At 53.4% G+C, this 23,686-nt stretch overlaps 4 protein-coding genes across 4 annotated transcripts; 2 read left to right on the top strand and 2 right to left on the bottom strand.

The window, feature by feature from the left end:
* Nucleotides 1–950: 950 nt before the first annotated feature.
* On the bottom strand, nt 951–3,102 carry LAMTOR5 (late endosomal/lysosomal adaptor, MAPK and MTOR activator 5; the record flags this gene model as incomplete). Its single annotated transcript, XM_079546364.1, has 4 exons — nt 951–1,285; nt 1,738–1,855; nt 2,859–2,920; nt 3,068–3,102. The coding sequence occupies 4 exons, from the start codon at nt 3,100–3,102 to the stop codon at nt 1,225–1,227; spliced, it is 276 nt and encodes a 91-aa protein (XP_079402490.1). The 3' UTR covers nt 951–1,224.
* A 2,405-nt stretch (nt 3,103–5,507) lies between these two features.
* Nucleotides 5,508–7,511, top strand: PROK1 (prokineticin 1; the record flags this gene model as incomplete). The annotated part of the gene is made up of 3 exons (XM_079546252.1): nt 5,508–5,579; nt 6,486–6,611; nt 7,392–7,511. The coding sequence occupies 3 exons, from the start codon at nt 5,508–5,510 to the stop codon at nt 7,509–7,511; spliced, it is 318 nt and encodes a 105-aa protein (XP_079402378.1).
* Nucleotides 7,512–9,867: 2,356 nt separating this feature from the next.
* LOC306955019 (embryonic pepsinogen) lies at nt 9,868–12,901 on the top strand (the record flags this gene model as incomplete). Its single annotated transcript, XM_079546248.1, has 9 exons — nt 9,868–9,923; nt 10,022–10,184; nt 10,434–10,551; nt 11,005–11,123; nt 11,229–11,428; nt 11,734–11,847; nt 12,113–12,257; nt 12,495–12,593; nt 12,764–12,901. 9 exons carry the CDS (start codon nt 9,868–9,870, stop codon nt 12,899–12,901), a joined length of 1,152 nt encoding a protein of 383 aa, XP_079402374.1.
* A 2,174-nt stretch (nt 12,902–15,075) lies between these two features.
* On the bottom strand, nt 15,076–16,626 carry KCNA10 (potassium voltage-gated channel subfamily A member 10; the record flags this gene model as incomplete). Its single annotated transcript, XM_079546279.1, has 1 exon — nt 15,076–16,626. One exon carries the CDS (start codon nt 16,624–16,626, stop codon nt 15,076–15,078), a length of 1,551 nt encoding a protein of 516 aa, XP_079402405.1.
* Between the last annotated feature and the right edge of the window lie 7,060 nt (nt 16,627–23,686).

Genomic DNA, 23,686 nt, shown 5'->3' with positions numbered 1-23,686 from the left:
CAGCAGCCCTGCTAATGAGGGCAGTGGTCCCAGGGCTCGTTAAAGGAGAGCTGAGTGCCTGCTTCTGTGCTCACACTCCTTTAACTTTTGCTTTTTGAGGAGCCTGTGGCTCTGTAGGTTCGGGGCTATTTAAAATGGGCATCTGCAAGCTGTTTTGAGGAGATGAGCTTGGAAACTGAGCATTAAAGAAAAGAAAGGGGAGGTAAATAATGGGCACTGTGCAGCAGCGCTCACCTCCCAGAGCAGCCAGGCTGGAGGGAGAGCAGAGCCCCATCCCTGCTGCTGCAGGAGGCATTAGCACCAACCTCACCAGTGCTGTGCAGAGCAGCCAGAGCCTGCTTCATACAAAACAGTGAGGGTGAGACTGGGAACATCAGCAATGAGTGCAGCAGTAAAGCCTAAGTGTTGTGAATGCAGTTTTACCTCCAGCTGTGCCCTATTTGTTGGCATATGCTCTACTGCAAGCCAGCTCCTTCCTGCTCCCTCGTGTTGAAGAAGCATTTGAGCAAAACAGATGCAGGGGAAAAGCCTTTCTATGGGAATGACCCCCTGCCCAATTCCAAGTGCTTGAATCTCTAACGTGAAGAGAGGATTTGCGAGGATGCATTCAGCATATGTTTACAGGTCACACAAGGAACAGGCAGGGCCACCACGTTTAGGTTTGAACTTCAATCCAAAGCATAACAATCTGCAAGGACTCTCATAGAAAGCATAACTAGAAGAGGCTAAACATTTCCTAGGAGAAATTCCTAGTGAACTATTTGCACCTCTTCTACCAGAGGAACCTCCCAGTCTTGGTGCACTGCTCCCTTTCTCTACAGCAATGCTAATGAAGAACAGACTGGGAGAAGTCACCTGATTGGGCTTCAGGGAAAGCAACAGGCAACATTTTTCACAGTGGGATCAAGGAGAAGCAGAGGTTTTCACAGGTCATTTATTGATTTCTCCAACAAATAAGGCCACATGCACGCACACACACACCTTGTAGTATCTATCATTACACAAGCTTGGTGAGTGACTCACATTTCATCTTTAACAGCACGACTGCTAAAATGTGAGCTGGAAACCCTGATAGATGCATAGGAGCTGGTAAGTAGAGAGGGAGAGCCTTCAGCCCAGATTTGGTACTAGAAGCATGTTCTGCATTGGAACAGCCGAGGACAGAGGTCATCCAGTGAGGAGGAGCTGGTCTGGAGCAGAGAGTGGAGCAGCAGGATGCCAGGGTCAGGATGCCAGCTTGTGCACTGCTACGGTGATGCTGTCATGCTTCTGGATCATGATATTCCTAGAAGAAGGAAAGTGCTGTCTGAGGCAGGTGAGAAGCCAGCTGGGAAAGCAGGAGCTGACTCGGCTGGGAAACCAGATGGACAGTTCTGTGCCAGACCTGTCAGTTCTTAGATCTCTTCACCATACCCACAAAGGGGTCTGAAGAAGCCCTGCTAATCAAAATGACACTGCAGCACGGGCTAAATAATGCACGTGGATCCCAAAAGCAAAATATAGTGCTGCAGCAACCACCAACCCCTGAAAGGCTTCCAGCTGCTTCTGCACTTCCCACAACCCAAAGCCCCATGAATCTGACTGCTTTCCATACCCCCATCAGTGACCACCCTCCCAGCACAGCTTCAGCAATGGGGCTTCCTCCTTAAATAGAAGGCACAGCGCTGCTCTGGAGATTTGGGGTGGGGAGGAAAGGAGAGCACAGGGAAGAGCAGCACCCTTGGGCTGGATGCTCACCCGCTGTCTGACTCCAGGCACACCACAGGCGTGTCGGTTGGGTCGGAGGTGAGCTTGGCTGCCTGCTGGGCGAGCACAGAGATGACTCCAGCATGTTCATCTGAGAGCGTTCCTCGGCCTGCAAGAGGGGAGATGTGGGCTGAACCCATGCATACTGTGATGAGAGGCAGCTCCCCATGCCTGTTTCCTCAGGGCTGTGAGCTGACGTAGTGATCCCCAGATCAAAGAATCATTCGAGTCGGAAGAGAGATGTAAAGGCCATCAGTCCAACCCCCCTGCAATGAACAGGGACACCCACAGCTCCATCAGCTGCTCAGAGCCCCATCCCCCTGACTTCCAGTGTTTCCAGGGACAGGACACCCACATCTCTGGGCAACTTATGCCATTGCTTCACTTCTCTGATATTTATCATAAAAATCTTCTATCTTATATCCAACCTAAATCTTCCTCCTTTTAGTCTGAAACCAACTCCCCTTGTCACAGATAGAGCTAAAAAGCCTGTCCCCTTCTTTCTCATAGCCCCCCTTTAGTCACTTTCTGGGCTGTGAGGGCACACAACTGGCTCGTGTCCAGCTGCCACCCACCACTGCCCCCAGGTCCCCATCAGCAGGGCTGTGCTCAACCTCAAATCCCCCACCTTGTACTGATAGCAGGGCTTGCCACGACCCAGCTGCAGAGCTGTTACTTGGAGTTGTCACCTCTCATGAGGTTCTCCTGGGCCCACTGTTCAGCCCGCCCAGGTCTCTCTGGAAGGCATCTCAGCCCATAGGTGTATAAACTACAGCCCTCAAACCACCACCAAAAAAAAAACAAAAAAACCCAAAAAACCAAACCTCATTTAAAGCGATAGGAAAAGCAGGCTGGAGTTTAGAACCATGCAATATCCCAAGCTGGAAGGGGGCCACGAGGATTATCCAGGTCAAACTCCCGGCTCCACCCAGCACCACCTGAACACGGTGTCTGACAGCGGTGTAACCCGTGGGACCGACCAGAGGCGCGGGGGGTCCCTGGGGGCAATGTGAAGGACCCTGGGGGCAACGTGGGGGTCCCTGGGGGCTCTGTAGGAATCTCCAGGCCCATCCCCGAGCGCAGGCCCGGCCCGGCGGCGTTCCGGTACTCACATCCCAGGTTGAGGCCTTGCGAGTCGGTGCAGAGGACGCCCACCACGGCCGGGCTCTTCATGCTGCGGGAGAAGCGGCAGTGAGAGGCGGTCAGCCCCGCACTCCGCCCGGCCCCTCCCAACCCCCGGCCCGCCCTAGGCCGCGGCTCGCTCGCTCTCCCTCCCTCCTCTCGGCCCCCCTCGGCCCCGCCGTCCCCATCTCCCCCATACGTGTCCTCCAGGTGCTGCTCCAGAGTCCCCTCCATGCCGCCGTACCCCGCGCCCCCACTTCCGCCCTTTTAGGCGGCTCCTGGCAGCTGCGTCGGTCACGTGACTCGCGCGTACGGTGGCTCCGCGGGGCCAAAAAGCGAATCCCGCGCACGGGAACCTCCCCGCTCAGCACCGTTTTGTTGCTCCCTCAGCCTTCTTTTATCGAGGCGAACAGCCCCACTGCTCTCAGCCTTTTCCCATCAGGCGATGATCCAGGCCCCACCATCTCTGCAGCCCACCCCGTCTCCTTTGAACTGGGGAACCCAGCACTGGGTGCAGCGCTCCAGATGGAGCCCCTCCAGGGCAGGGTGCAAGAGAGGAGCACCTCTCTCATCCCATTGGCCATGCTTTTTGTAACACACCTCAGGGTACCACTGGCCTTCTTGGTCACAGAGGCACGACTGGCTTATGGTCAACTGTTGGTCAAGAGTTGGTCAACCATTGGTCAACCATTAGCCAACCGCTAGTCAGCTGTTGGTCAACCATTAGTCAACCATTAGTCAACACTGGTCAACCATTAGTCAACCACTGGTCAACTAGGACCTACAGGTACTTCTATTCGGAGCTCCTTTCCAGTAGGACCACTAAGTCCAACCCCCTCCACCCAACCCCTATGGTTTTGGGTGCCCCTGCAGCTCAGGGCTGTGCCCACTGCCCTGGGGAACTGTGCCATGCTCACCACCCTAACATCTTTTCCTAACACCCAGCCTGTCCTTCCCTTGACACAGCTCCGTACCTTTCCTTGTCCCCATCGAGTTGTGAGGGCCCCACATCCACTCCCACAGAGGACGTGGGGCTGTAGTGGGGTGTCACAGCCGTGCTTGCCCTGCTCTCCACGTGCAGGAGGTGATTGATGGCAGAGCCTGGCGACGCCGGCACTGAGCTGGCTGAAACGCATCCAGCTCACGCCTGGCAATGGATCTCAGCATGTCAGGCTGGAAAATTAAAATATTATTGATGGGGAAAGTGAAGTGCAGTGGTGATTTTTCTTAGTTTTATTTATCTTTTAATTTTTTCCCTCCTTGATTGAGCTGGGAGTTGTCACTAGTCAGTCCAATCCCACTGCATCCCCCTATGCTGGGTGTCCTGCCCGGCCCAGAGCCCTATTTTGGGGTTATTTTCGCACTCCTGGGGAGAGACACAGGATAAAAGGTACAGCTGTGCCCTTCCCCACAGGGACCCCAAAATCACAGCTCATTGTCCATTCCCTGCAGCAAAGCTTTAGAACTTCTGGAGGAGGAATTTCTGAGGACTGGGAGAAATTAATTCAAGACCAGGTGGAGACTTCAGCAAAGCAGGAGAACAGCTGCCACTTCAAAAGGAATGCTGGTCTTTGGAGGGGGAAATGGCCAGACTATTTATAGGCAATTAACTAGACAATTTAACACTGGACTGATGCTATGCAAGAGAAATTCTGCTGGCAGTGACGGCAAGGAGCAAAGCTGTACTGCTGTTTGGCAGCCTAGACTCCAGGGGAATGGTACCTCAAAGTCCAGGGCTGGAGAAATTCCACTCAGCGGGTCAAAATCATGAATACTCCTTCAATTATGGAGAAAAAAAAATAGAGATTTCCTTGCAGGCCTTGTGTAAAGGAGCATCGCCACCTCCTGGGCACGCATGGCTCTGGGCAGTGGGAATGAGTTGGTCCTGGCCAAATCCAGGCCATGGGAGCCCAGGGCAAGCAGCGGCCATGGCTGTGCATTTACATGGATTCACAAAGCTTTCTCTGTCCCTCGCACCCTCCCACGATGGATAAATAAAAGCAGATGCTGACGGTTCATCCTTTCCTGTTTTTAAGCCTCTCCAGCAATCCCTGCTCTTGTTTCCATGTGTTCCCAACAGATGCTGCAGATCAGACCTATGGGGGCACACCTTCAGGATGTCACACATCCTATGAACCGCAAATCAAGACATTTACACACTGTGTTCACATACAAACGTGCTCTCATTCCCAAACAATACATTTGCTCCTTATTTCATTCTCCACAACCCAGTTTGTCTTTCTATGGGAGGGGCCACGCCATTGCATTTTGTGCTTTACCATCCAGGACGGACCTTTCTTTCCATTTTCTTTTAGCTCCATAACTGCACATTCTTGAGTTGATTCTCAGCTACACCTGTCAGGGATAAATATGCACATGCCTGGGAAATCCAGCTGTGTTAGCTGAGCTGAGCAATAACCCAGGGAAATGGATGGGGGCGGGATGGCTGCTCTGTGAGTATTCCACCCCCCTTCCTCGGTGGGAAAAGAATATTTCTTGCCTACTATTAGCAATGCAGGTCTCATCTGCTTGCTCTGAGCTCGTCGGGAGGGGAAAAAAACCCAACAACCCAGCCAGGCTGCAGGGGAGGGCAGGGGGTATATAGGGCCGGGGCGCGGGCGGCGCAGGCAGACGGCACCATGCGACGGCTGCTGCAGACCCTCTGCCTGCTGCTGCTGCTGCCCTCACACCATGGAGCTGTCATCACAGGGGTAAGTGCAGCCTCAGCACGCTGGCACTCAGCATTTTGGGTCATTTTATGGGTTTTTTTTGGGGGGGGAATAGGGCGCCAGTGGTGCTCAGCTGCTTCTCTTGCTCTCTGGAGTGCGTTGGTGTTTGATTTGTGTTGGGTACCGCTGTGTTTTGCTTCATCTGTGCAAAGGGGGGGCTGAATTTGCTGCCCTGAGCTCAGCATGCTTTGAACTTGCCCTACAATCTCCCACCTGCACGGTGCAAAGTCACGTTTCATGCGAACCCAACTGCCTGCCTCTCCCACCCTCCCTGTTTGCACTGAGAAGACAAACACGAGGTGCTTGAACTCCTTTCCCTGTTTGCTTTGGGTCATTTTCTGCCTGGTTTTGCAATGTGTTGGTGCTGTTCCCTATCAATCCTGTTTCTTCTTCTCGTGCTGCTCTGAGCACTGGTGAGTGTGAAGTCACCCCACAGGAGTGCAGCTTCTCCCTCTGTTTCACCTCTAAGCATTGGACCCATGCAGGGAAATGGGTTTTTTTTTCCAACTGGGGAGAAAAATAGCTTGATGGGGAGAATGATCCTGAATTAGGCTGGGAGCAGGGCAAGGGCAGCCAAGCTGTGGTCTGTCATTGGTTTTTAGCATTATTTGGGGGCTAAGAAGGTTTTTGGGTGCTTGGGGAGAACTGGGTTGCTTTTGGGGTTTGAGCTGCAAGCTTCTCCCCTACGCATCGCTCCTTTTCTGCAAGCACGTTGGACCTTCATCCTGCAAACCACCCCAAATCCAGGCTGCGCCACAAACCTCCCATCCCACCCCAGAAAGGATGAGCTGTGAGCATCCCTTACCTTCCTTGGCTGCTCCCCCTGACCTAGAGGGGGTGACCAGGGTTGTGGGGGGCAGGCAGGCTGACCCCATTGCCTTTCCCCAGGCCTGTGAGCGGGACCCGCAGTGCGGCAGCGGGACGTGCTGTGCTGTCAGCCTCTGGCTGCGGGGTCTGAGGATGTGCACCCCGCTGGGGCAGGAGGGGGACGAGTGCCATCCCTTCAGCCACAAGGTACCTGGGGGTCCCCAGGGTGGGGGTCCAAGCACTGGGTGGGAAAATGAGCTCAGTGCATAGGAGGGAATCTCAGTGCATCCTGCGGCGTGGAGAGGGGATGGGACAGGTTTGGGATGAAGCTGTGGGCATCGCTATGGGGGTCTGCAGGGAGGCACGGTGCAGCGCTGTCATCCCATGCGGTGTTTTCTGCCTGTCCCCACCGCCCTAAACCCGTACGGTGCCTTGGGAGCAGGGGCTGAGCAGCCCGACGCATTCATTTAAAGCAAACTGCTCCGAATTGATTTGTAAATGCGCTGCCAAGCGGGGAGACGCCTCGTTAATACCTCAGAGCCTCCTGAGCGTTGCGCTCTCCATCCGACGAGAAGCCCCGACGTGTTCGGATTATCCCAAACTGCCATCCCTCTTCCAACTGCAGACACCCGGCCCCCGGGGGGCTCCTTCTCTGTGCCCACAGATCGATTGTGCGCGGTGGGGACAAAGATTTAATGATCCCGTTCCTTCTCCTGAGGAGGGAACAAAAGCGGAGGGATCAGAAATTCATTTCAGAGGTATTGCCACGAAACAGCTGAGAAGAAGCAGAGGGAAATTCCCAGGGCTTTGGTCCTGCCTGATTGTTTTTCACTCGCCTGCAGCCCGAGGGCTGGCACGGGGTAAGGGTTGGGTCAGGGTGTAGGTTTGGGTTAGCCTTAGGGTTCAGTCGGGGTTGGGTTCAGGATTTGGGTTAAGGTTAAGGTTGGGTTGGGGTTTCTGCATTCTGTCTCGCATTTCTCTCTGCAGGTCCCATTCCTGGGGAAGCGCCAGCATCACACCTGCCCCTGTTTGCCCAACTTCAGCTGCTCCAAGTTCCTCGATGGCCGCTATCGCTGCTCGCTCGACTTCAAGAACTTCGACTTTTAGGTGATGGAGCTGCGAGTTTCATCCCAGCCTGCAGCTCCCAGCGCCCATTTCTCACCCCTCTCTTTGCTCAGTGCACTGTATCCCCTCCCCCCCCCCCCCAGACAACCCTACAAGCACTTTTCCGAGCATTGCTACAAGCCATGTGCATGGGGAAACTGAGGCACGGTCAAGCAAAGCTGCTCTGGCACATTGCTTAGCAAAGCTGTGCCCTCAGGGCAGATGGAGGACAGCAAATCTCTTTGACCTCCAAAATCCCTTTCACGGAGCATAGCCTGCATGCAGTGGATGCTGTCAGCCAGATTTCCTCCATCCTTTCTTTTCCTGATGAAATTTGGGAGGAGTGAACTTTCTCATCCAACCTGCAATTAAGAGAAACATCTATCAATTAGCTCGGCTAATTAGGGGTTGGGTTTTCCCAGGTGTTCAAGCTCTGGTGCAAAGCATCATGCGATGCTGTGTGTTTATTTGGAGGGGGGGGTTGGGGGCAGTGGATCTGTCTGCTGCCCAATGGGGGTCTGTGGGATGTGGGGAGTTTTCTACGTCAGCTTCTATTTCTGGTGGTCAAATTTGAGAGCACAGCGCATCCCTTAAAGCAGCGGCAGTGCTTGAAGGCAAAGCTGGCCATGGGGCATGGAAGTGCTCTGTCCCCCCCCTCCTCTTTTAGGTGCATTATTACCAGGTTTGGTGCTATTGCAGTAACTGTTTCTGTTTCTAAGGATGCCCACTGGATGGCTGTGGCAGACGCTGTGTTGATGGAGAATGTAAAATCAACAAGACTGGGAGAAAGCTTCCCCACCCTTCTGTCTCCCCCAGTGAAATGTTGTATTTTGGGTGAAAATAAAACATTGCAATGCCTGGGTTGATTTTATTTCGTTGTGTGGTTTGTTGTTGTTGTTTTTAATCTGCATCAAAATAAATCCTTATCTCCATGAGCAGCTTGGCTAAGAAACAAACCTCATGTATCTCGTTGGTTTGGAGGGGATCAGATATAAGGAGAAAGTCCTTTACTTGGGGGGTGGTGATGGGGATGGGAAGATGGGAATGGGCCTTCCTTTGTCCTGGTGGGACTGAGCAGATGGGAATGGGCTTTTCTGGAGGTGTCCATGGCTGGGTTGGATTGGGCCCCGGGCAACCTGTTCTAATGCCTGGTTTAGTGGTTGGCAGCTCTTCCAATGGCTGGTGCTTGGAACTAGAAGGTCTTTGAAGTCCCTTCCAGCCCAACTATTCTATGATTCTGTGATTCCTTGTGTCCTGGTGGGTCTGATCTGATGGGAATGGGCGTTGCTTGTGTTTGAGGGGGATGCTGGATGCAACCCTGCAGCATGCACGTGTTGCTGGTTCATCCAGCCCTGCCCATTCCCACCGCTGTCCAAATCAACAGAACAATTCCAGCTGCTTCCCATTACGCAGGTGAAGAAATCATCATGAATCCCTGCTTTACCCAATGCCAAGATCGGGGCCTGTTACAGAAAGATGCTCACCTTGCAGCAGGGGGACGTGCAGCATCACTTCAAGGCCAAACAGTGGAAACTGCGATAGGGGACTCAAACAACAGAGACAAAAGAGGTCTGTCAGCTTTGCTCCGCTATCATCAGAGAAACCCAACCCCTACCGTGATGCCGATGGCTGCCTCTGGCTTTTGGGGCCTGGGGGGGCTCAAACAGGAGCTGATAGGGGGCTCCTTACATCCCCCTGCCCCGGCCAAGCCCCCAGTGAGCAGTGCAAGCTGATGCCTGTTGCAATTAGCAGCGCTGCTGATAGCAAGGTGCTCATTAAGGTGTTTAATCTTGGGTTAATGGTCTCCGTATCGCTGGGCACACAGCACATGGAGAGGGGTCGGCATGCTGCGGGGGTCACCTTCCCCATGGGCTGTTTGCATCCCACTTAACTAATTGGTTTTGCAGATAACGGCAGGCCAGGACGTGCAGGCAGCCCTCAGACCCATGTCCCCACACTGAGGGGCCCCCTTCCCCATTCCAACCTGGGACAGACCCTCTGTAGTTGGGGGGGGGGAGTTTGCACAAAGCTGGGGTCCCAGTGCTGCTTGTGCTTCAGATACCCAAATGGAAAGCGATTCCAAAATTTGGTGCCCACAGTCTGGTGGGGATGAAGGATTTGGGGTGTTAAAGGATGGGGGCAGAGCGGGAGCACCTTGCTGTCCCCACGCCCCTGGTGACGTGTGGAAGTTGGGTGTTGTTTGCCATGGGTGCCAGCACCTGGGTGTCACCGGGGTACCTTGGCCGGGTGCCCACAGGTGGGGACGGCTCCCAGCCTGCCCTTGGCCCCACAGGTGGGGAGGACTGGGGTTATTTAAGCCACGGGGCATTTCTCCTTGCAACCCTGCATCCTTGGCACAATGCAATTCCTGGTGCTCCTGTGTGTGGTCCTTGCTCTCTCCGACGGCATCACCAGGTGAGTCCCTGCAGCATCGCACTCTGCACTGATACCGGCACTGCTGGATGCTGCTGCAAGCAGCCAGCTCCTGGCTCACTCTGTTTTTATTTTTCCAGGCTGCCCTTGGAGAGGGGGAAGAAGCTGAGAGAGATCCTCCGGGAGAAGGGCTTGCTGCACCGCTTCCTCCAGCATCACCACTACGACATCAGCACCAAATTCCCGCATGCTTTTCCTGATGTTCTCACTGTGGTCACCGAGCCCCTGCTGAACACCCTGGACGTGAGTGCTGGCTTTGACCCACAGCAGGGAAGCCCAGGGGTGGTTTGTGGCACCCTCATTCCTGTGACTGTGCCATGCATGGACCAAATCCTGAAGGGTTTCTCCCAAAAGTTGATATCTTTCACCTCTTCCCATCCAGCAGCTGTGCTGCAAGCTGAGTGTTCCCATGCATGCACAGAAGGCTGCGAGCCTGGGGCAGATCCATGGCCAATTTATGCCCTAAAAGCATCTCTTGATCCTGTCCCATAGATGGAATACTATGGGACCATCTCCATTGGCACCCCACCGCAGGACTTCACTGTGGTCTTCGACACCGGCTCCTCCAACCTCTGGGTTCCCTCTGTCTCCTGCACCAGCCCAGCTTGCCGTAAGTAACAGTGGGCAGGACTCCCTGTTTTGGCAGGGCAACACGTCCTGGGCTTACAGCTGCAGGATCAACCCAGATTTTTGGGGTGACGCTGCTCACAGATTGGAGGGCAGCAGAGTGAGGCTCTGGGTCCCGTTGGATCGGCACAACATGCTGACGGGATGAGTGTTTGGGGTGTAGGAGCTGCTGCTCCATGGGGTTCTACTCCATGGGGCTGTGTGTGTTGCCTCAGTTTCCCTATCTACCTCAAAGGAGTGATGGGTTATCGTACAGATCCCTGGCATTAGGATGCAGTAGGGACGTATAGCAAATGTTCACAGCTAAATTGTTCCTGCAGCAGGGTAATAAATGGCAGGTCTAAACAGCAATTCAGCAGGGTTCCGACTCCCACGCTATCCTTGTGGCTCAGCCTTGCTGAAAATCTTCATTTTTGGTTTCCCACTTACCTTCTAGAAAGCCATCAAATGTTTAACCCATCGCAGTCCTCCACCTACAAAAGCACGGGGCAGAACCTGTCCATTCACTATGGCACTGGTGACATGGAGGGCACCGTGGGCTGCGACACCGTCACTGTGAGTGTCACGATGGCATCTCAGTGGCTTCTTCTGTGCCTTCTTCACCCAATTCCCACCTGCGTTGCAATGTCCCAGAGCTAACAGTGTTGTCCCCGTCCCTAGGTTGCATCACTGATGGACACCAACCAGCTCTTTGGCTTGAGTACCTCCGAGCCTGGCCAATTCTTTGTCCATGTCAAATTTGATGGGATCTTGGGCTTGGGCTACCCAAGTTTAGCTGCTGATGGAATCACTCCAGTCTTTGATAACATGGTGAATGAGAGCTTGCTGGAGCAGAACCTCTTCTCGGTCTATCTATCCCGGTAAGAAGCGTCAGTCCTGAGGGTTGGGGGAGGCAGCGAGTGGGTTTGGTTCAGATCATTGCACTTGCTGGGCATCCCAGCTCCTCCACTGCCACTGATGCTACATGGTGCTGTCTGTGTGTCGTGATGGATAGATAGGGACAGGGGAGCACGCTGCTGTTGTGCCACGGCCCTGCTGGTGCCCAGCAATGAGAATGTGATCGTGGTGTCACAGACAGCATCTGATCCACGGCACTCGCAGGCCCTTGTTTTAAGGTGGCAGCCCTGGCAAACCCTTTGGTGTTTTTCTTTCATGTGTCATCCAGCGAGACAATGGGGAGCATGGTCATCTTTGGGGGAATTGATGATTCCTATTTCACTGGCTCCATCAACTGGATTCCTGTCTCTTACCAAGGTTACTGGCAGATCTCCATGGACAGGTAATGAAATGAGTGCTGATTTATGTTCATTTCTAACCGTTGTTTCTCGAGAGACCCATGAACCTTGTAGGCTTTCTGCTGGCGTAACACAACACGGTGCAGGAGGCCAAGGGACCAAACCCCACCGTGATTTGGTGATTCCCTGATGTGGGGATGCTTCTCCTCCACTGGTTCTTCTCTTGCACTAAGCCCGTTCCCTTGGGGCTGTGTTTGAAAGCATCACCAGGATGCAAGGCCTTGCCTCTTCTTCCTTCCCTCCTGCCAGCATCATCGTGAACAAGCAGGAGATTGCGTGCAGCAGTGGCTGCCAAGCCATCATTGACACTGGCACATCCCTTGTGGCTGGGCCGGCCTCAGACATTGATGACATCCAAAGTGCAGTTGGGGCCAATCAGAACTTGTATGGAGAGGTAAGAATCTCCACGTCCTCCTCTGTTAGTGCTCCATGCAGCCTGGCACACACCTGGCTTCATGCCTGCTTCCACACACAGATGCACCATATCTGCAGCAAACCATCCCTGCTGCTCCAGTCCTCCACAGGACTCTCCCAGTCTCCAGTTTACATCAACCATATCAAATCCCCCCCCCATTTTGCCCATCAACATGTTGCCTCTTACCTAAGAGCCTCTTTGCTCTGCCCTCCGCAGTACAGCGTGAACTGCAGCCGTGTCCTTGCCATGCCTGATGTTGTCTTTGTCATCGGTGGCATTCAGTATCCCGTGCCTGCCTTGGCTTACACCGAGCAGGTAAGGAGGAACCATGGCAACAAAGCCAGTCTCCATGTCCTTTTACTTTCTCCAGTGGCTCTCACGGCTTTGGCTTCTCCATGAGAGATGGTCATGAGCCTGTAGAGCAACCCAACAAAAAAGCTGCTAACCCACCTTTTCCCCATTTGCCTCCTCTGGCTCAAATGCAGAATGACCAAGGAACCTGCATGAGCAGCTTCCAGAATAGCTCTGCAGACCTCTGGATCTTGGGAGATGTTTTCATCAGAGTGTACTACAGCATCTTTGACCGGGCCAACAACCGCGTCGGACTGGCCAAGGCTATTTAGACCTACTGAGATGACAGCACTCAACCAGACCATGACTGTGTTTTTCAGTGCAGCAAGAGGTCTCATGTAAGGTGTCCTTGCTTGCATACAAATAAAGTGTTGATGACATGGAGTTGGTGGCTGCACATTTATTGGTGATAAAAGGGCAGGATTTAGGGAGGAGGTGTCATATACTTGCTGCTTCATGGCAGTGGCAGAATTTTGGGACAGCTGAACAAGACTGGGGCTGCTGGGAGCTGAGGCTTATAGGAAGGCTTTGTACTGGGAATGTGTCAGACGAGCAATACTGGAAGATCTCAGTTTCCATCCAGGGAAAGTGAATTCCCCACCCCAGACCCACAGACGGCAGACCCCCATTGCAAACCTTCTGCACACAGCTGTGCATGCGTAGAGAGGAAGTCTTGCTTCAATTTCTACAGCTTAGGGCACTCCATTGCCAATTGCTCTACCACTGTTACGAGCCCAATGCAGCAGGGCTCAGCAGCCCTGGTGGGACCAAGACCCCAGGGATCATCAAGCACGAATGAGAGTGGGGAGCACACACACACTGGGACTGCTGTCGTACTTTTATGTCTAAGAAATGTCTGTCCTGGAGTGCCATCTCGTGGCTGTGGTTCCAAAAATGTATTTCTGTGCATAGGGGAAGGGTGGAAATAAGCGGTGCCAAAAGGATGCCCCAAGGCTTGCTAGGAAATTTTGCATGGGAGGAAGGAGGAGATGGTCCTAGCTGAAAGATATGTCAACCCTCCTTATGAGCATTGAAAGCTCAACGCTTTCTGCTATGAAATAAAAAGAGAAATGTGGTAAAACTGCTGGAAAGGAGCTGGGGGTTTCTCAGAGTGCTGCTGTCCCTGCAGATGCCTGGTGTGAAGAAGATCTGGTTGTAGGAAGTCCACCCGTCCGACCAGAAGCTCTGCAGCAGAGCAGAATCTGGGTTGGATGAGTGTAGAATCTCAGCTAGGGGGAAAATCCCAGCACGCCCCACCTCACGTTTTACATCAGACTGGGAATGAGAATAAATAAAGAAATAATCTTTCAGCACTCCTTTCTGAATGAAACTGCAAACCAGAGATTGCTGGCACGTTGCACAGTGATGACGCCGACCTTTTAGGAGATGAGACACCGAGTAGAACAGATGTGGGATACAAAGCGGATGCGTCGACACTGCATGAGAAGCTGTGATTTTAATGTAGGCAGAAACATCAAAAAGAGCCAACCGAAACAGAGAAGTTGGAACAAAATGTTTTTGTCAGAAGAAAACCTGCTGGCATTAGAGAGAACAGCATAATGATCTGTTTCTGTTTCTCCCCCTCAGAAGTGCCTATGGAAATCTGCACGTTTTCGAAAACCAGAAGTGCCTTTTACAATGCAGAGCCAAGCTGTCAGGAAACGTCAGCCCTCATTACTCTGTGCTCCATTTGCAGCAACAAAAGTGACAATAAAAGCTACAAGGTCACGGAGATTGGTCCCGAAGGGCGTTCGTGCACCAGATAACCCACAAGTCGAATGTTTGTTTGCATTAAAAGTCCCCCCCTGCCCTTCTCAGAGCTCAGCTGGTCCACCAGAACCCCCGTGGGCACTGAGCCACGGCCCTTCCTTGGCAGCTGTACAGCTGCATCCCAGCCTCATCCCTCTCTTTCCAAATCCCTGCACCCACTGGCTCGGTCCCATCCATCATCGTCCACCCTGCTGTGCCACCAGCACAGACCAGGGAACTGAACCTGCAGAGGGAACATTGATAATGCGCTGAGAAGAGCAGGGAGATGAGGCTAGCTCTGCCCCTGGGAAGCTGGGTGGCACCAGAGAAAGCATTTCTTGTATTTTTTCCCCTTTTTGCCTCTCAGCAAATGGGGAAAATCTCCATGCATGGCCCCTGTGCTCTGATGCTGTGGTCAGGAAAGATGAATGTCAAACAGATGAGCATCGAGTAATAAAAAGCAGACCGAGGGGCAGGGAAGAGAGATAAGAAAGATGGTATTTATTTGAACAGCCACGGGAAATCAAAGATTGAAAAATGTCTAGAAAAAAATAAATAAATAAATAAATAAAAGCAGCAGCACATTTGGTTTAAAATGAAATAAAATAAAAACAACAACAAAACAGCTTGCGGATGTTGCATGCCTTATCCAGCCCACCCCACCTGACAGCGCTCAGCTCTGCCATGGAAACAAGCATCACTTTTTGGCCTTGTCTCGAGGGTAACCCCCATTGGTCTTATTGAGAGACTCCATGCTGTCGTTGCCCGTCACCACACTGTTGAGTATCCTCTCCACCTCCCCGGGCAGAATTTGCTTCTCTTCATTCTCTGTCTCCCTGTGGTAGAAATAGTTAAAGTTTGAGACGATGACGGGGACGGGCAGGGCGATGGTCAGCACTCCTGCAATAGCACACAGGGTGCCCACGATCTTCCCACCCAAGGTGGTGGGGCACATGTCTCCATAGCCAACGGTCGTCATCGTGACCACGGCCCACCAGAAGCCGTCGGGGATGCTGGAGAAATGGGACTGAGGCTCGTCCACTTCTGCAAAATAGATGGCGCTGGAGAAGAGGATGACGCCGATGAAGAGGAAGAAGATGAGCAAACCCAGCTCCCGCATGCTGGCCTTGAGGGTCTGCCCCAGGATCTGCAGCCCCTTGGAGTGCCGGGACAGCTTGAAGATCCGGAAGACCCGCACCAAGCGGATGATCCGCAGGATGGCCAAGGACATGTTCTGCTGCCCGTTGAGTTCGCTCTGCTGGATCAGCTCAGTGGTGAGCGTCACGAAGTAGGGGATGATGGACACGATGTCAATGATGTTCATGATGTTCTTGAAGAACTCGGTCTTGCTAGGGCAAACAATGAATCGGACGAACAGCTCGAAGGAGAACCAGATGATGCAGGCAGTCTCTATGACAAAGAAAGGGTCTGTGAAGGTGCTGTGGGCCAGCAAGGTGTCCGTCGTATTCTTAGAAAGCTCCTGGGTGGACTTATACTCCCTTTCCTCTCTGAACTCTGGCAAGGTCTCCATGCAGAAGATGATGATGGAGATGACAATGACCAGGACAGAGACCAAAGCTACACCTCTGGCCGCGCTGGAGCTTTCGGGGTACTCAAAGAGCAGCCAGAATTGCCTATGAAAGTCATTGGTTGGTAAGAGGGTCTCAGGGTCCTTGATAAACCCTTCATCCTCCCTGAACTGGTCCATGGCTTCGTCACCCAGCTCATAGAAGGTGATTTCATCAGCAAAGACATCTATGGGTACGTTGGCCGGACGCCGGATTTTCCCTCCAGATTGGTAATAGTACAGGATCCCATCAAAACTGGGCCTGTTCCTATCGAAGAAATATTCATTCCTCATGGAGTCAAAGTACCGCATCCTCTTCTCTGGGTCACCGAGCAAGGTCTCCGGGAACTGGTTGAGGGTCTTGAGCCGTGTCTCAAACCTCAGCCCAGCGATGTTGATGATGACTCGCTGGTCCCCCTCCTCCATCCCCACCCGCTCCCCCACCAGGTGCTCGCTGAACTCAGCAGAGAACCTGGAGAAAATGGTCTCATTGTTGGCGTTTTCGCTGTTGATGAGGATTCTCCAGTTGGAGAGGAGGTTGGCGCAGCTGGGATGGCCTTTCCGCGACTGGCTGGCAGGGCTGAGGTCGTTTGAATAACAGGGATCCTCCACGATCTGATCAGCGTTGTCAAAACTGACTAGTGCCACCTCCATCTCCTTCCAACTGGACACGTCCATCATACACTAATCAGATTAGCAGCATAAATCCCCGGGTCGAATGCCGGCAGCTTGCTTCTTTCCCACGCTATGAGAATCTGCAAGCAAACAGGGAGACAGATGAACTGTGCATGGGGCTCACTTTGCTTGACCGAAGGGAACGAAACAAACCTGAGGTCAGAAAGCCCCGAGTGTCTTAAAACACTCCTTAATTTCATCTGCATTGTAGTTCCAGTGTATTTTATCAGATCCTGTGGGCCCTGGCGGCACAGCTTCGTTGTCATCACTAAACCTCTCAATTTCTACAGCACTCAAGGACAGAAGGTCAAGCAGCAGCACCAGGTGGGGAAGGATCCAGGTTTTGCCCACCCATCCCAAGCTTTGTTTGTTACAGCCTTGCTCCAGCTGGGAGTAAGACTGGTCAAACTGGAGGTGCTGGGTGACCTGGCATATGGGAATCAGTTCCCAAAGCAGAGGTCAGGAGAGGTTCTGAGCAGCGCCAACCATGAGGAAGGCAGGATGGGAGGAGAAGGAAGCATCTGTGAGCCTCGGAGAACTCCTCTGTTCTGCATGAGGAGGGGCATGAACTGGGACTCCTTGTATCGATCCAGCACTCGGGGTGGGTGGTGACCCAACTTGAGGTTAACAGAGAGAAATCCTGGGAATATTTACACCCAAAATGCATTCATCCTGGCCCCTCCACCCATTTATTTTCCCCTCCTTCCCCCCTTCAGCTCTCTCCCCTCCAAATGTGTTTTCCAGCCATACAGATGAGAAGTGCTGCTCCATTTTCCACATGCTCACTAATCACCAAGGACACACTGGCTTTCTTACCCAGCAAAGTTCAGCAAGAGGGACTGAAAAGCCCAAATGCCCTCAATTGCCAGGAATAGCAGTGCAATCCAGGCCACGTCCGCATGGGGACCAGTCCTGCACTGGGGCTGTGAGCACACAGTTGTGCCTGAACCACCTCACCGAGCCTGAGCCACTGGGGCTCCAAATTGTTCCCCACACTTCCCTTAGGACTGGACTCATCTGCCCAGGCTGGGACAAGCTGGAAAAACAAATCTGCTGGAGGAGATGTTAGCATTCTAGTTAGCTACCAATCCTCCTTATGAGCATCACAAGCTCAAAAGCAGAGCTTTGTACAGGAGCCGGTGGTGTCCTTCTCTCTTTGCTTGAATGAAAAACACAGAGCAGGGCTGCTGGTAGGTATCTCCCTGCAGCTTTGCTTTTGTACCCATTTTCTTACATGGAGACACCGAGAGAGGAGCATTCGGGGCAAGGCAGCTGAAAATAGAGCTAGGAGAAGCAGCAATGTGTTTCAGACCTGGGGCAAAGATGAGCAGCCCCAGAACTGAGTCCTTGAGCCCAGGGATGGAGTTGGCCAGGGTTAAGGTGAACCCAAGGTGCTGCAGCTATCCATGGGTTCAGCTCACACCTGAGGTTTCAGCAGCTCAAAGCTGCTATGAGCGAGGCGAGATGCAGCTTTGGGGCAGCCCACATCTCTGTGTCCACACAGCATCAGCAGCCAGGCTGGGAGGAAGGATGCTGAGAGCAACCCAGCCTGAACAAGGCTCATTTGGAGGGAGAAAAAGGCGCAGAGAAGACAAATGAGGAGAGCTGATCTCACATTCATGGCACCTCACCCCTGCTGCAGCCCAGGAGGGAACCTGTGCCCTCAGCATCCAAGCAACCTTAGGGCAGCTTAAGCTGATTGTGAAACTGCATCTGAAGTCAATACCGTGAGATGATCTCGGCTTTAGAAAGCATTAAGGGTGTTTAACTCCTAACAGCGTGCAAGAAGACTTCCAAGCCCTTGCTTCTTCAGCCTAAGACTTCGAGGAGGTTGCGATACTTCAGGATCTGGCTCTGCTCTGGAGCCCATGTGCAGATCACACTGAGCCCTGGCACCATCGCTCAGGGCAAAACGGAGGCAAAGAGCAGGAATGGCACTTCTTAGCTCCCTTCCATGCATTTTAGCCCCATCTGCAGCCATCAGGGACCTGGACAGGCAAAGCAGGGCTGTGACCCTCATCTCAATGCCTTCAGACCCCCAAAGCATGCTGACATCTGCCTGTCCCCACACCCAGAGACCAGTGTCCTACCTGTCCCAGAGCCCAGAACACCTTTTCTGTCTCATTTTAAATTTAGACCAAATTAATGGCACTTCCCAAAGGCACAAAGCAATCTCTCCAAGCAAGAACAGAGCCACATGCTTTGCAACACGCGCTCCAGGCTCCAACGAGAAAGTCGTCTCGTTTTTTCCTCCTAAATCACCTAACATCTGCTTCTCAGAATCTGATTAACTAATACGCTTCATCCAAAATCCCTGGCTGGGAAGGGGAAAAAAAAAAAAAACCCGAAAAAAAACCACCACCAAGACAGAGAAACTGCAAAAGACAAAGGTCATTTGAGAGAGAGCTTGCATTTTCCCCATCAAACCCCGATGGCAAGTGAGGAAATGGGGAGCGTTGTGTCCACCATCCCCTCTGCAACCACACACCAACATCCCCATCCACGCACGTCCCCCAGCTCTGCTCCCATCCCCACTCAGACCTCACACACGTGGACAAGTGACAGCGTTCTTTGAGGTCCCCATAAAGAAGCAGAGGTGCTGAACTGCCTCCCCCCACCCCCTCCCCATCACCCCTCTGCTCCATGAGACGTGCAGTGATTTCTCCCATAGCCCCCCCCCCCGCAGCATCACCTACAACTTACCCACGCAGGGCATGGAGGTGCCAGCGCTCTCTGCATCTGGAAGGAGAGTCGTTAAACACACATAGGGACGTGTAGAGGGGAAAAAAAAAAAGAAAGAAAAAGGAAAAAAAAAAAAAACAAAAACCAAACACCAGCCATACCCTTGAAAGGTCCCGTTGGGATAAAGCAGGCAATGTCATTTAGAAGTCTCTCCTCTATTTGGTTCACTGTATAATTGGCAGCCCAGCACGCCAGGGATGGGCTTTGGCAGCATCCGATGTGGTTTGGAGCCTCGGCCCCACCGTTGCCTCGGGGAAAGGCACCTGCTCTGCCCTACAAAGCGCTGGGGGTCCATCGGGAAGGGGGAACAGGGGGCACCCAGGCCCCCCACCTCCTTCCCCCAGCCGCTCGCCGGGGGAGGGACGGTCCTTTCTGCCGGATGCCACCTTTAATCCCCAATAATGCTCCGGATGGTCCAGCGGGGACAGGTCTGGTCGGTGACGTGGTGAGGTCTGAGCCGGTGCCCAGGAGGGAGGCAGAGAGGGGACGGTGACCGAGCACCACTGGCACCAGGACAGAGATTTAGAGCAGGCGGTCGGGCTTGTTTAGCATTAATATACACCAACAGCATTAAAAAGAAGAGAGGGGGAAAGCCCGAGGGCTGGAGCACCCCCATGTGCCCACCTACCTCTTGCCTGCAGCCATGGATGCAGTGGGCTCCTTTTCAGGAGGGGATGGCTGCAGTGTCACCGCCATGTGGGACGCCATGACCCCCCCTGATGTGACAAGGAGCAGCCAGCACAACCCCACAAGGCACTGACAGGGACAACGCAGGGACGGGACAAGCAGAGCCATCAGATTGTCACCCCGAGCAGTGAGAAAGGAACGACCCCGCGGGATGTCACCGTGAGTCACCAAAAGGAACTGACATTTTCCTTCTCTTCTCCTGACCCCACCTCATCCTTGCTGGGTGACTCTGTGCAGGGCCATCTTCACACCAGTGAGCCCACATCTTCCTCTTCCCCAGACCTCTGTGTTTGGACACATTCCTGCCTGTGTGCCACAGCCTCAGCTCCTGCACAGCACTGCTGCCTTGTTCCCGTGGGACCCGATCACCTCCACCTCCCCCAGCTCTCTGCTCTGTCCTCAAAACCATTTTCCACTTGTGATGTTAACGAGCACATTAAAACACAGCATCCCATAGAAGAGCACAGCACCCAGGGGTTGGGGCATCTTCAGCTGAAGTCTGGGCATCCACACCTACAGCCAGCGATGGAAACGGGCCAGAGCATCTCGCAGACTTCAGGGTTGGTTTGTCATGCTCCACATCCCCTTCTGCACCCCTAGAGTCCCTCCACACTGGGGATCCATCAGCAGAAAGGAGTTTAACCAAACTGTGCTCGGCTGAGGGGACTTGGGATGTGTCAGGATTTCCCCACCCCCAGCCAGGTGCCCCATCCTCCTCCCACGCCTCCGGCCCACTAATCCCACCAGCAGCAGCTCCTGGCATCTGCTGGGATTTATCCTTTAGGACAGTGTTGCTCCTGAGGGCGTCCTGCAGCCAGGGCAGGGGTCCAGAGAGCGTGGCTGCAGAACTCTGCACACGCAGCTCTGCTGCAGGAGGGCAGGACAGACCTGCAGGGGGACTTTGCTGGACTGTTCACAGCTTTTGAACAAAGTGATGCTTGCACAGACCTCTGCAAGCTGCTGTGCTCCGCTCTGCACCAGCCAGACCCAAGCTCCAGCTCACAGATCAAATTAGTGCAGTAATTAGCCCCTGCTAGTTTTCCTCATTTTTAGCGGAACTAATTAGCTGGGGTGCAGCGCTAATTGCAGCTCCTGGGTTGGGCTGGGCTGACTCTGTGGCATCTTCAGGACATATCAGGGTGACTTTTCCATATACCTCAGCACTGTGTGATGTGCCCCTAAATCAGAAGTGCCCCCAAACCAGCACCAGGGTAAAATGTGGGGGAGGGAAGAACATGGGAGGCTTGGAATTGAGAACATGGAATTCACAGACAGCACAACACAAACCTTCACTCCTTGATGTTCTGACTCCAGCACTGAGGCTAATGAACCAGTGATAATTAAAGGAGCTACAGAACACCCTGGCACCAGTGAACCTAAAGTCCCACCTGTGACACCCACGTGCACAGAGAAACCTTTGCTTTTAAAAGGAGAGGTTAAGATGAGCCCTGACATTTAAACCCTTTAATTAATTGCACCATCAAAGAAACGCTTGGGCTGAACTGGCAGCCACCAAATTCTGAGCCCCAGCCTCCTCTGTGCCTCTGTTTCCCCACCCACAACAGCACTACATGCTGCATAGCAGCCCCACATTGAAGGATGCGCAGGAGGAAACATGCAGGCTGGATTCCTGGTGCAGGATACAAGCGTCCCTCACTGCCAGCATGCCCAGCCAGCCTCCCTCTGTACATCCCCCCCTTCTGATTTTTCCATATATATATAGGATATATATATGGAATATATATATATATAAACCAGATTACCAGAGGGCCCAGAACGTACAGTCCACACCATGAGACAGATGAAACCTTTCTGATACCCAGCCCAAATTAATCAGCTACGGATTAACCGGGTCAGGAAGCAATTTAATAACGAGTGGGGCTGAGCACAGCCATCCCTGCACGGAGGGAACCAAGTGCTCCCCATCACAGGTGCTCATTCAAAGCTGCTGCAAAGCCAGCCCAACAGCAGGAAAAGACAGATGGGGCAAAAATGAGCTCTGCAGCGAGGCAGGCTGCAATCACCTGGGTCTGATCCAAGCCCTCCCCACCTTCCCCACACCCAGCATGGGAGTTTTTAGCCTGATTCAGAAGAATAGAAAAGGGTTTAAACGGGCGTTCAGCAGGAGGCACGCCTCGGCGCCTCGCGGCGCTGCTGAATGGGCTGCTGGAGGTAACGCGATCGAGGAGAGTCGATGGCGAATCGATGGGAAAGTTTCCCCCATCTGCCCCAAAGTGCTGCGGGTTTGGCCAAGCCTGGGGTGCAGCACTGCGACCTCCTCCTTTTCCTAGGGATGAGCTGCGTCCTGAGCCCACTGCCATCAGCACTAACCCTCCCGGGAGGCTGCGGCCGAAGCCAGAAGTGGATGGATGGTATAAATGGAAAGCAATAGGAAGCCACTAAGTGGGTCACGCTGATACCTGCATCGATCCCGAGCTTTGCAGCAGTGGCAGCAGGAGGAGGAGGGGCAGGGGTTGGGGTCGTTTGGGTTGGCAGCACCGCGTGCTTTGCCAGAGAGCAGTGCAGCTGACCCAGGGCGGTCATCCCAGTCCTGCAGTCCCATCCAGGGAAGGACATCGTAATTTGGATGCGGCAAGAACAGAATTAAGGTTTAAAGGGACTGAGATTGTCAATGGGACCCTGTGGCTCCTGACGCTCCCAGCATACCCTCAGCATCCCAGAGCAATCCTCTGATTCTCCAGCTTTTCTCCAAGGACAAACTCAACTTGGTCACCATCACCCCAAAACCACCCAAAAGGAGAACAGCAAACCCCCCAGACCCACCTAATAACCCCTCCTCCTCCCTCCCTCCCCACCCCGGCCTTTTAACCCACTGCAAAGAGGAAGGGAGCAACAAACCCAGCTTCTGCATCATCTTCATCCTGCCCCAGGCTCCTGGTCCTACTGCCTCCTCTGCCTCTCCCAGCTCCTGGCTGTGGGATGCTCATACCCGTCCTGCACTGGGCAGAAAGGCGATGCCAGTGCCCACGTGAGCCCGGTGGGACTCCTTGCCCTCATTCTCCTTGTGCCTGAAATGGGATTTTGCTCCCTTGCTGGGTTCTGCTTACTCCCAGCCTGCCATCTCTGTGGCTGCCAATGCGTGCCTTTGCTTTCTGAGCAAGGGTGAGGAAGAAGCAGCACTAAGAAGAACATGGGGGTGAAGCCCAAATGTGCCCCTTTCTGCCCCCCCCCCCAATGCTGCTCAGGGGGCTGTTTTGCCAATTGCAGTTGGGGCAGTGCTGCTTTGACATAGGCTGCATCCATTTACCCCTGCTTGGACCCTCCCATGCTCCCACCACCAGCACAGCTCTGGTTTGGCATCCCTCAGCCATGGTTCCCATTGAGCAGGCACTTCCTCATACACAGGAGAGTCCTGACTCTGCCCCAGTGCATGAAAAACCCCTCCATTACTGGGAACCCACATTTGCTTTTGGCTCCTAATCTGCTGAAGCTCTGCATCCCTTTGTGCTTTTCAATTGGATTTCTTGCCGTTTGTTTTACCCACTTCCCCATGGGTCAGGCAGCGGGGTCACCTTGCCTGTATCTGGACATGGACAAAAACAGCCCCATCCCAGTGCAGAACAGAGGCTGTAGGATGTGGCTCCTGGGTCCATACCAAGGATGGTGAGCATCCCCT

Source organism: Tetrao urogallus (genome assembly GCF_951394365.1).
Source record: "Tetrao urogallus genome assembly, chromosome: 24".
In the NCBI taxonomy this organism is placed as follows: domain Eukaryota; kingdom Metazoa; phylum Chordata; class Aves; order Galliformes; family Phasianidae; genus Tetrao; species Tetrao urogallus.
The sequence above is the reverse complement of the archived record's forward strand: the minus strand, read 5'-3'. Positions and strand labels throughout refer to the sequence as shown.